The sequence below is a fragment of the Coenobita brevimanus genome, chromosome 108 (genome assembly GCF_032717465.1).
Source record: "Coenobita brevimanus isolate Jiangsu-jjx chromosome 108, ASM3271746v2, whole genome shotgun sequence".
In the NCBI taxonomy this organism is placed as follows: Eukaryota; Metazoa; Arthropoda; class Malacostraca; order Decapoda; family Coenobitidae; genus Coenobita; species Coenobita brevimanus.
The window spans coordinates 12,382,015-12,394,988 of NC_137061.1; the positions used below are offsets into that span (position 1 = coordinate 12,382,015).

The 12,974-nt window shown below is 42.8% G+C and overlaps 1 protein-coding gene across 2 annotated transcripts in view; it reads right to left on the minus strand.

The window, feature by feature from the left end:
• Positions 1-4,665: 4,665 nt before the first annotated feature.
• mRpL15 (mitochondrial ribosomal protein L15) overlaps positions 4,666-12,974 on the minus strand; it is a 70,615-nt gene continuing 62,306 nt past the window's right edge. For both annotated transcript variants that reach the window (XM_080285832.1, XM_080285831.1), the window contains exons 4-6: positions 9,246-9,405; positions 8,586-8,710; positions 4,666-5,905 (exon numbers count right to left, since the gene is read on the minus strand). In XM_080285832.1, the coding sequence (XP_080141958.1) occupies positions 5,729-5,905; positions 8,586-8,710; positions 9,246-9,405 (462 nt within the window). In that variant the 3' untranslated portion in view covers positions 4,666-5,728. The remainder of the gene's footprint in view (positions 5,906-8,585; positions 8,711-9,245; positions 9,406-12,974) is intronic.

Consider the following 12,974-nt stretch of genomic DNA (forward strand, 5'->3'; position numbering starts at 1 on the left):
GTGGCTGGGGAATGGCTGGGAGAAGAAGAGATGAGAGGAGGGAGGAAGAGATCAGTAGGACGGAAGTAGTGGAAGCAATGAAGAAGATCAAGTTGGGAAAGGCCCCAGGAATTGATGGAGTGTGTGGTGAAATGCTGAGGTATGGGGGTGAGATTGTTATGGAGTGGATATGGAAGTTGTGTAGATTGGCTTGGGAAGAGGGAAGGGTTCCAGAGGACTGGAAATCAGGTATAATTGTTACTTTATATAAAGGAAAAGGGGAGAGAGAAGTATGTAGTAACCATAGGGGTATTTGCCTTCTTAATGTGACTGGTAAAATATATGGTAGAATACTCATTGATAGGGTTAGGCATATGACAGAGGAGCTAGTTGAAGAAGAACAACGGGGATTTACGAAGGAAAAAAGGTGTGTAGATCAGATATTTGTTCTAAGATGTTTAGTGGAGAAGTATCTAGAGAAGGGAAGGAAAGTGTATGCTGCCTTCATGGACTTGGAGAAAGCTTATGACAGAATAGATAGGCAAGGTATATGGAAGGTATTAAGAATATATGGAGTGGATGGGAAATTGTTGAATGCTGTGAAGAGTATGTACGAAGGAGCTAGGGCTACGGTGCGAGTGGATGGTGAGCTGAGTGAGTTCTTTGATCTCAATGTGGGACTGAAACAGGGTTGTGTGATGTCTCCATGGCTGTTTAATATATACATGGACGGGGTTGTAAAGGAGGTGCAGGGTAGGGCAGTGGATGTGGGGGTGGCTCTAATGAATGACGGTGAGATTTGGAAGATTCCGGTGTTGCTGTTTGCTGATGATACAGTATTGTTGAGTGAAGATGAATGGGAGTTGCAAGGTTTGGTGAATGAATTTGGGACAGTGTGTAGGAGGAGGAAGCTGAAAGTTAATGTAAACAAAAGTAAAGTTATGGTGTCTGAGGGGAATGAAGTCACAGAAAGTACAGTGAGGTTGGATGGTGAGGATATGGAGAGTGTGAGTGCATTCAAGTACTTGGGTAGTGTGATAAGTAAGGAGGGAACTTTGGGGGATGAAGTGCGTGAAAGGGTACAGCAGAGAAGGAAGGTTGTTGGTTCACTGAAAGCAGTGATGAGAAATAAGGAGGTGAGTATGGAAGTTAAGATGTCATTGCATGACAGTATTGTGATCCCTACCCTGACGTATGGAAGCGAGGCATGGACCTTGCAAGAGGGGAACAAGTCAAGAGTGAGAGCAGTGGAAATGAGTTACTTGAGAGGAGCATGTGGAGTGACATGGAGGGACAGGTTGACGAATGAAGAAGTGAAGGAACGCTGTGGGGTGGATGTGGATGTGGTTGAGAAGATTAGGAGAAATACACTGAGGTGGTTTGGACATGTGGAGAGAATGGAGAATGAAAGACTGACTAAGAGGGTGTATGTAGGTGAGGTGGAGGGAGGGAGAGGGAGGGGTAGACCGAGGATGAGGTGGAGGGATGGAGTTGAGAGGTATATGAGGGAGGGGGGGGTGAGTTGGGGGGAGGGTAGTCAAATGGTGGGTGACAGAGCGACTTGGAGGCGTTTTGTCTGCGGCCACCCTTTGCGGGATTAGGGCGTCGGGCTATAGATATATAGACAGACCTTAAACACCTTGGACCACAAGGCATACAAGCACTCACCAACATATCAAACTACAGCTACTCACACAACATAATACCCAACATCTGGAAGCATGGCAATATCATCACTATCCCTAAACCCAACAAAGACCCCACATTACCCTCCTCACCCCACCCCACCACACTCCTCTGCACCCCGTCTAAAGTCACTGAACGACTGGTACTACAATTAGTCACACCTCACATTCCCCTAGCCCAATCACAACATGGCTTTAGGCCACTACACTCCACAAACACCCTTCTTACAGACCTTACACAGAGAGTTTTCGATGGCATGAATTCAGCTAGGCCACCACACAGAACACTCCTAGTCACACTAGACATCAGCAAAGCTTTTGATGCTATCCCCCGCCACAACCTCACAAACAAAATACTCAACACAAACATGCACAACCACACGAAAAGATGGCTGGCAAACTACTTAGCAGGCAGATGTGCACACGTAACATTTGCCGGTCAGTCTTCTAGCATCAGAATCTTCACAAATGGCGTCCCCCAAGGATCTGTTTTGTCCCCTGCACTCTTTAACCTATACATGCATGACATACCCACACCCCACAGATACACATAGCTTCCTATGCAGATGCTATAACACTTACATGTATGAGTACACACCAAAATGCAGACACAGCTGCACACATCCTCTAACCTTACCTCAACACACTACATGAATGGTTCACCACAAACAGGCTCAAATTAGCCTCAGCCAAATCTACAGTGACCCTTCTCACAAACTGGACAGCAGAACACAGTCACATGCCACACCTCACCACAAACAACACTCCCCTACCACACACACACACACAAAATCCTTGGTATAACATGCAATACATCAATGTCATTTAAACAACACATCACAAACATTAAAAATAAAATAACACCACAACTCGATGCCTTGATGTCACTTGCCCATACAACATTTGGACACAACAAAGAAACCACCACCACAGTATACAAACAATACATACGTTCAGTGATGAATTATGCAAGCCCTGCTTGGGCTCCTAACCTCACCAAAACACACTATAACACTCTACAGACCATACAGAACAAAGCCCTAAAAATAATTACAAGCTGCACAGCCACTACACCCACAGACCACCTACGTCAAGAAACCAAAGTCCTCAAAGTCTAGGATCACCTAGACATAAGAGGCACCCAGATTCTTGCTGCAGCCTCCACAAACCCACAACATCCACAACATTACATGGCAGCACATCCACACACACCAAGGAACATCAAAACAACACCCAGCACATGATATCATACACAAATACTGTCATCTCTCCCCCCTCGCCCACCTCAGACCAGCTTCCAGAAGCACATCCACGCTCAAATCACTCACCGCTCCATTAAAGACAACACAGCTGCATGCACAGCCTCCTGACATCCACCCTTCTGAATCCTATCTCTGTCATGGGGGGATGTGAATTTAAGAATAAAATCTGATATTAATCAAAGGTAAACTCAAAGAGTTGACTTGTGAAATCAAGTAGTAAGTTTTACTTTATGCTGGCTTACTTCGCTAATTCTCTAAAGACGAGAATTTCATAAACTTTCTCAACAGTACACAGCAGAGACTATCTGCTCACGAATACTGTATCATTAGTACTGTTAGCCTCTGAGAAAGTGTGATCTTTACCCCCTGACAATCAATAATTAATAATAATAATGAACAAGTTCTTGCTGAGGCTTAACTCCTAACTGGCACAACGGATTTGAGTTTTGATACAAATGAACTGGACTAAATACCAGTTGTGATTAATGTAAGAAGTTTGTGCTAACTGGGAGTAGCAAAGTAATTAAGTTCAATAGGAAGAAATTAAACACCATTAACACAGTTAAATGAGCTCAAAGAAAAGAACTGTAAATATATTAATTACAATAGAATAAATTTACGTTACATGAATCTCAAAATGAATTCAAAACGGGAATTCACAGTCACAGGGGGACTCTTGAATTCAAATAACAAAGGAAATACACTCACTCACTCATTCAAAAGCTAATCAGACTTAAGGCTAAGAAAACTAACGAAAATAGAGTACAGTACTGGTCAGTGGAGGGAACGGAGCTGAAGCTACACAAGACTGGGTGGTTCTGCTAGGGCGGCTGCTGCTCATCGGCTCTGCTCACTGCAACCGCTCACCAAACTTGGCAGGGAAATACGGGGAATTGTTGAACTCTGGAGACTAGGCGCTAGAAGACCTCCTCTCTCAGCTCTCGCACAAAGAACCCCCTCCCATGGCTGCTCGACACCGACTGACTCATGTAAACAGCTAAGCACGGCCCAACAGTCGAGAGGTAATGTGAAAACGACAACTACACAAAAATTTTCGCTCAGTGAAACGCACTGTCTATACAGCAAGACAGTCACTTATGAAACAATGACAGGGGTTATGAAACTCAATATGATCTGAGTACAAAAGCGAGGCTGTTAATGGTCTCAGCGAAACTTTACGCATTTCAATGAGATTCAGACGTTCCCTTATACAATACTAATACAATGTCGCGAATTAGTTTGTGACAATCTCCCTCATGAGGACAGGGTCCACCTGGCCAGGCTGAGATATGGGCACCATCCAGCCCTCTTAAGCTACCAGAAGAGGCTGGATGACTCCATTGCTGATGCCTGTCCAGGATGTAACCCAGCACCCCATACATTATGGAAGACTGCATTGCACACAATCATCTATGCCAACAACACAACAAACACTCTTTGAGAGCTCTGTGGGAAAGCCCGGTCTCGGCCATGGCCTTCCTAAGGGGCCCGGAGCTGTTTGGCCAGACTGCCTACGGAACAACTACTACTACTACTACCTAACCAATTGCATTGTTAAACTGGGGTATATGTGTATATATGTATATATGATGCTGTGTTATTTGATGATGAATGATGCAGTGATATTGCAAAATTCGACCTACTTCACGCGAGAGCGTGAAACACGTTCCTGTCCCGCACATTTTACGAGAAATAAAATAGGTAGATGAAAAGTCACATGAGAGATGTTCTTCCTTTCTTATTCTGGCCCATACACAGGGTTCTTATTCAGAAATGTACCCACTTAATGGTACCTACAGTAAGTAAATAAACTGAGGAAAAAGGTCAAGGTGAAGATATGCCAAGAGGTGCCTAGCTATGGTGCTCATCCCTGTAACCTAGGCCTTTGAGTCTGTGGTGGTTTATTCAATCACTCCTGTGATACAAGGCCGCTGCATCATTCTCATCCACCATACATATACAGTAGACTCAAACATATTGTACATAGGACACACTATTACTTTCAGTTACTGACAGCACCTTCTGTAACTAAGATAAAGTGTGGAAATACTGTATACTAGTCTTGTAGTGAGGGGGGAAAAATACTGTAAACTCTAATTAGTAACTTGGGCCTTTCAGCCTGTGGCAAGTTAATCACTATCCAGAATCATAGTTACCTTCCCTTGGTGTTACCCTAGGTACTCATTTTACCTGTCAACAAAAAAAGCTGGTTGCACACCCAAGTCCAGTGGTATTACCTGCCCGCACCAGAATTCAAACCCTGGTACTATGAAGCTGACAGCTTTACAGCTAATAATTCTATCCACTCGGCTACCACAGTGGTACATGAGAGAAAACACATATAGGCTATTCAAAGATTTGTAAGGAACTTTATTACTCTGCATCTTGTATATACAATTTCATGATGTTGCTCATGACTACTGGAAATACTGAACCTCATGAATCAGGTGAGAAATTACTGAGATTGTTCTTGCTCTGCATATGATTTTAGTCGACTTAGGGGAGACCTTTTGTAGTGAAGGGTTCAGTGAAACCTATATAGTATACATAGTATTGTACCTAATTTTTCATAAGCAAATAGAATAATCTACTAGCAACAAGAAGTAATATATATTTATGCCCTCAGGCTTGAGTATGACTTTGTTCTCCACACTGTCAACCTGGGTGTACACAAGTATGGCTCAAATGAGCTAATACCCTTGCCTGTTTTAGCTCACCACCCATACTGACTCCAACCATAGCTCAGATTTAAACCCTTAAGAGCCACATCCAACTGGAAAGCCTTAACTCACTAGACCAGGTTTAAGCAGCATAATATTCCTTCAGTTCTGGATCTGTGGGTTTGAGTATGATTTTTTCCTGCAAATTTACCACCCATCCTGGCTCCAGACCATAGAATATCTGTCGTGGATCCTTGCGTTCCCTTCGGATGTCATTCTCTGGCAGCTGGCTTAAGTCAGGCAACTCATATCCATATTTCTGGAAAAAAAAAAGAAAGGGTTAAATCTATTATCATAATTATTATTCTTACCTACAGTATACAGCACCATCCACTCACTCGATGTAGTGTTGATCTTAGGTGACTGCCCTTTCCTCTCTTCCTTCCTCTTCTGTCTTTCTTTCCTTCATTCTTTCCTCTTCCTTCTGTCTACTGCTGACTCTACACTGAGTGACAAGCCAAACAGTTTCCTGTACACCAGGAAACCATTTACTACACTGGGTGGTAACCATATAACCAAACTATGGCGCCTGGTGGTTTAGTGGGTAATTAAGGCACTCCAATCAGACTGAGCTGATGCAGGTTTAAATCCGAAGGATAGTTGGAGTTTATTGCTCATGTAATGCCACTCAGGGATGAGTGTGGCTGGTCACTCTCACCTTAAATGTCAGGACCAACTTGCCTAGCCCAGGGCTCCTATGCTCCTCATGGGGCAACACAGGATTGGATGATGAATGAATGAAGCATCATTACCAACTTCATCTTCAGGCTACATTAACACATTCACTATAAGAGATCTCTACTAAGTTGCATAAAATTGTCTGGAGGCAGTAAAACATAAGAAAACACATCACAGAAGACATGGTGTTAACGAACATCCACAATGCGGTGGTGATGGCATAGTTGAAGGATTTCTATTGGCTGAGAGCTTAGAGCCATGCCTCATAATTATTCCCTTCACAGCATTTCATTTAAACTGGCAGAGATTTTCATTCTGCTGTAGTTTATTTCCCGTATGTCAATGGCAGAATATACAGTATATCCAATACTATGGCTCACTATCCTCTCCAAAGAACTTCATGACTAGGACCATATTCTTGTATTAACCCCTAATTATAACTCAACATTCAAGATAGAGAGGTAGTAATTTCACTCCTAGTTAAATGGACATAATATAGTACTGTATGATAAGTTCGCTCGTTCGTTTGTTTTTTAAGGCTCCAACATGCTTGCATGTGTTGGATTTGGTCACTTAATGGCAGCTCTCCATGCTGCTCAATCTCTGGCAGCTTCCCTATTCAGTCCCTTATCCCTGACGTCACAATCAATTACCTCATCCAAGGTCGTTTTCGGTCTACCTCTTGCAACCCTAACATTAACACTTCTCACTTTCTGCACCCAATTATCAACCCCCATTCTCTCCACATGCCCAAACCATCTCAATCTACCTCTCCTAATTGCAACACCAATACACTCCAGTCCCATCCTACCTCTCAACTCTTCCATCGTAAACCTAGCCCCTCCAAGCCTCACACTACGGGACGCACTGCACATCCAGCTGATCATTGCCATTTCTGTACATTTGAACCTGTGAATATCTTCTTCCTTTACTGCCCAGGTCTCATTACCATACAACATTACACTCCTAACACATGCTGCATACAAAGATCCCTTACCACGGAGGCAGAGTCCTCTCAATGTCAGGTGAGGCAAAAGCTCCCTGAACTTCTTCCAACCACTCTCACTCTAGCCACTGAGCTAGCTCCAGCCCAACCTCCAGCACATAACATGTCTCCCAAATAACAAAACTTCCACACAATCAAGAGGCTCACCAGCAAGTTTAATACTTTCACGCCTGACAATCTCCACCTGCTCTCCCCGACACACGGAACACACGAAATCAGCATTATCTCACAGTCAACCTCTGATACCACTACAACTCTTATGCACCCACTCATCACTGACACTGCACAAGATGCAATTACTTCCCACGCCCTTGTGGCAAATCACACATGGCCACTTTCCCTCTTCTTTGACAGTGCAGCCAACAACCCTAGATACCATCACTTTTGTTATATGTGCATTTACTCTAAAGTCCTTCTGCCACATACCATCTCTCCACTTCCTAAATCTTTCCTCTGTCTCCCTTTCATTCTCTGCAAGTCCTCTTTAAAAGTACAGGTAGCCTTTTTGACATCCTTTTTGTTTGTACGTCCACAGTAAATTATACAAATATTGCCTGTTAAACCCACCTTTGTTACATGTAAGGGTGACCTCCTAGTTTCCCTGACTAACAGTACAGTATCAGTTGTATTTATTTAAAAAAAAAAAAAAAAAAAAAAAAAAAAAAAAAAAATCTCCAAATTATAACAAGGACTGCTGCTGGAGATGGATGCCTTCATGTGGTGGCATCAAAATGACCAGACATATCCACTGCCTGGTCATACAAATGTCCCTGAACTCCCTTTCTTCACCCTGAAAGGAGGTTGGAAGGCTGCAGGAGAGAAGGAACTTCAGCTTGCAGTCCATGGGATTTACATCCAGATGAGCCTGGGGCCAAATTAACAACATGAGGATTACCTGTACTGCAGCTGCTGCAAACAATTGGGGAAAACAAATCAATAATGCGTAATGATTAGTAATACGTGACACTATCACCCTGGGTTCCAAAAATAAAAATTCCTATTACTAAGCCCTTTGGCTGCAGTGAACTTCCCATTAGCTGACTAATATTGCCCATTATATCCTAGAACACAAGATGAAGTTCTTTCTACCCTCGGCTAAAATGTTCTATGTGACAGTTTAGTAGCATTTTTTGGTGCCGAAGAGCATAGTAAACCCACTTTTTAGCGTGAATTGTAAATTTGGTACAGTACTCTGCAACCAAAGGGTTAAATGTATCCTGATTCACCAACTAGTCCCAATATGATGAGTACGTACCTGTGCCAATTTAAACCTTTCCTTTGCCACTTCTTGAGGGTCAGCAAGGTAGCCCCTGTTCTTAGGATCAGAATAGTATTCAATCAGGTGCTGTGGCGGCAGCATGCGGCGAGGGATGGGCTGTCCTGTGGTAAAAATAAAGAGACTATTACTACCTACAAATCCATGAGGGGTTACAGGACTTTATCTAACCTCTCTGGTTTGAAAAGTCTCTCCTCACCAATATGCTGTTGTTGCTGTGAGCCTCAACTTATTTGGGCATGGACTCAGTGCACTTCAAGCTCTTTTTCCTTGGTATCAGCCTCCATTAGCTGGGCAGAATTAATGCAATCCCACATTGCTCAGCCCTGCCAATGTCCCACAGTGAAAGAGGGACTCCACTTCCTCCCCACACCAGGCACTGCCACCAGGCATTATTAACACAGCAGCTACAGGGCCACATATCCATACTGATGGCTTATGATATACGGTCACCCACCATGGCACAGAAAATGAGTTTCTGGGCCACAAAACACCATTTGGCTTATTGCTGTAGAATCAACTGAAGGTAACCCTACACTAAGTGAGTGGATGGTATGCACCCCCACCTACCATTATCATCAGGGACATCAAACAATAAAATATATCAACAAACTGAGGAAGTTATGAAGAAGAGTTCACCTTTCTTGAAATGAAGAATGGGATCAATTGCAGCCATAAGAGCAAATGGGTCATAGTATGCAGTTGTAATAACACCTCCGTGACGCTCCACTGCTGCAATGCTTGCCTCACTGGCCCACTGCACCTCCAGATTTAACGGTGTGCAGAAGTGATCCATACCCTGCATACAGAAAAGACACAGCTTAGTTACTTACTACATACATACAACCACTTAATACAATGCTGCCTTCAGGTGATTCTACACAGAGTGACAGGCCAAATGGTTTCTTGTTGTTTTGGAAACCATTTACTATGACAGGAAGTTCAATGCATGATACAGAGCAGCAGTAAAGATATACAGTCCACAAACTGCCATTTCAATCAAACTTGGTATGACACTACCATAACAGGATCTACACATGCTATACTGTTTTTGTGTTAACTTGGCCTAGAACTGTTAATCTCTTCATCTTGAAATCTGAACTATAACAATACCGGGTAAATTAATAGTAAATGTGGTGTTACTTGTGAAAAAGTTCTATGAAATGGATGCAGAACCATAGCAATGTCTTTCTCTCCCAATGACCTGCTTGAAATAAGTTGCAAATGATAAACCGTAGGCCAAGTTGGAATAAACAGAGTAAACTGTAGCATAGTCAATGGTCTCTAAATATTAATGCAAACTTAATGCTCTACAGTCAAGTAGTCCTCATTTGACATTTCACTTAAAAGTTGTTTCACTACTGAGCTGCTGATGAATTAACACCTTGCTATAAGTTAAACTGCTCCATTCACTATAAAGGTGCTATGAAGCCTACAATTTACTTTTATTATTAAAATGAGAAAAAGCAGATACCTGATGATACTAAATCACCCAAGAGGATCAGAATGGCATCCTGGAATGTGAACAGTTTGAAGGGTAGAGTGGGGGAAGTGACTGAGGCACTGAGTAGGAGGTGGGTGGGTGTTGGCTGTGTACTGAAGGTTAGGTACAGGGAAGGATCAGCCGGAATCTTTGCTGGGAGAGATTGTTGGTACAAGACATTTTGGCAGGGAAGGGCAGATGGATATGGTGGTGTGGGTATGCTGGTTAGGGAAAATGGGTGCAATACATCCTGAATGTAATGAGAGTGATACAAAGGATTACATTAGTGAAAATTTTGTTCACTAGGCTGGCTACTTCATTTACTGTACATCTGTGTATGCTCCACAGGCTGGCTTGGATGATGTAGAAAAGGACACACACTGGGAAGACTTTTTTTTTTTTTTTTTTTTTTTTTTTTTTTTTTTTTAATGCAAGGAAGAAGGAAACAAAGGCCAGGAACCTGCCTATTGTTCCAAAAAAAAAAAAAAAAAAAAAAAAATAAATTCAGAACTGTTCATTTCAAGATGCCTGGACACACTGCGTTTGAAAGACTGGAGATCATAGGCAGTAAGAAATACAGGCAGAGGGCGACAGTTCCTGAGTTGACTTATTGCACATATTAAGGACTGGGAGTAATGGTTAACTCTTTATTTTGAGATGGACAGAAAAAGGATGAAAATTTGTTGCTAGATGGGTGCTATGCACCCACCATAGTAGAGAAGGGATGCAGGCACACAGTTCAGATGAGCAGTGACCACTGAAGTAGCGACAGAAAAGAGATAATGATGCAACAGTACGGCGAAGATACAGACGTTGAAGGGAGCTAGTAAGAGGAGAGCTGATGACATGAAAAGCTTTTGACTCCACCTTGTTGAGAAGAGCTGTATGTGGGGTACCTCCCCACATTTTTTTTTTTCTTTTTTAATGCAAGGAAGAAGGAACCAAAGGCCATGAGCCCGCAGTAACAGTTCCCTACAAGAGAAAAACAAAATACAATAGAGAGCCAAATTCAAGATCCGATCATTTTGAGATGCCTGGACACACTGCGTTTGAAAGACTGGAGATCATAGGCAGCAGGAAATACAGACAGAGGGAGACAGTTCCAGAGCTGACCTGTTGCATAAATGAAAGACTGGGAGTAACGGTTAACTCTTACATTAGAGAGTTGGACAGAAAAGGGATGAGAGTTTGCTGCCAGACAGGTGCTACGCGTCCGTCGTAGAGGTGGAGGAATGCAAGCAGACAGTTCAGAGGAGCAGTGACCATTAAAGTAGCAATAGAAAAGAGATAAAGATGCAACAGTGCGGCAAAGAGACAGAGGTTGAAGGGAGTCAGTAAGAGGAGGAGAGTTAATGAGACGAAAAGCCTTTGACTCCACCCTATTGAGAAGAGCTGTATGTGGGGAGCCTCTCCACACATGAGAGTTGTACTCCACACAGGGGTGGATAAAACCCCTGTATAGAGTCAACAATTGTGCAGGGGTAAAGAAAGAATGGAGTCGGCTTAGCACACCTAATCTCTTGGAAGAAGATTTTACAAGAGATGTAATATGATCTTTCCAAGATAAGTCCCGAGTAAATGAAACCCCAAACATGTTCAAGGATGATGCAGGATTAAGCTGAATATTATTAAACATTAGTGGGTATACCTGTGGAAGATTCTGTCGGGTTGATAGGTGTAAGAACTGAGTCTTAGATGCATTAAAAACAACCAGATTATTTTTACCCCAGTCAGAGATACGAGCAAAGTCAGACATTAGGTGTGCCATAGCCTTATCCCTTGTTTGTTGAAGTAACTGTTGAGATGGGCGTTGTGGGAACCAAATGGAAAGGTGAAGGGTGGAGTCATCGGCGTATGAGTGGATAGGGTTAGATGTACAGCTTAGAAGATCATTGATGAATAAAAGGAAGAGAGTCGGTGATAGGACAGAGCCCTGAGGAACACCACTGTTGATAGACCTAGGAGAAGAATGATGGCCGTCTACAACAGCGGCTATAGAACGACCAGAAAGGAAGCTAGCGATGAAGGCACAGATAGAAGGATAGAAACCGTAAGAGGGCAGTTTGGAAATTAAAGATTTATGCCAGACTCGATCGAAAGCCTTTGAGATGTCAAGTGCAATGGCAAAGCTTTCGCCAAAGTCCCGAAAGGAGGATGACCAGGAGTCTGAAAGGTAGGTGAGAAGATTGCCAGTGGAGCGTCCCTGACGGAACCCGTACTGACAATCGGAAAGAAGGTTGTGATAGGAAAGATGCCTTAAAATTTTTCTATTGAGAATTGACTCGAAAACTTTTGAAATACAGGACGTTAAAGCAATTGGACGATAGTTGGAGGGTTGGGAGTGGTCACCCTTCTTTGGGACTGGCTGAATGAGAGCAAACTTCCAGCAAGAAGGAAAGGTACATGTTGACAGACAAAGGCAAAAGAGTTTGCCTAGGCAAGGTGTAAGCACAGAAGCACAGTTCTTGAGAACAACAGGAGGGACTCCATCAGGCCCATATGCCTTGTTAGTACTGAGGCCAGTGATGGCAGAAAATACATCAACTGAAGAAATTTTAATGAGAGTTGTACTCTACACAAGGGCGAATAAAACACGTAAATAAAGTCAACAACTGTGCAGGAGTAAAGAAGGCGTGGAGTCGGTTTAGCACACCTAATCTCTTGGAAGCAGATTTTACAAGAGGGGTAATACTGTATGTTCTTTCCAAGACAAAAACAAAGTGAATGAAACCCAAGTATGTTTAAAGATGGTGCAGCATTAAGCTGGATATTGTTGAAAATTAGAGGGTACTCCTGTGAAAGATTTTGTCACACTGATACATATAAGAATTTAGTTTTTTGATGCATTAAAAACAAGATTGCTTTTACCCCAATTAGATATATAA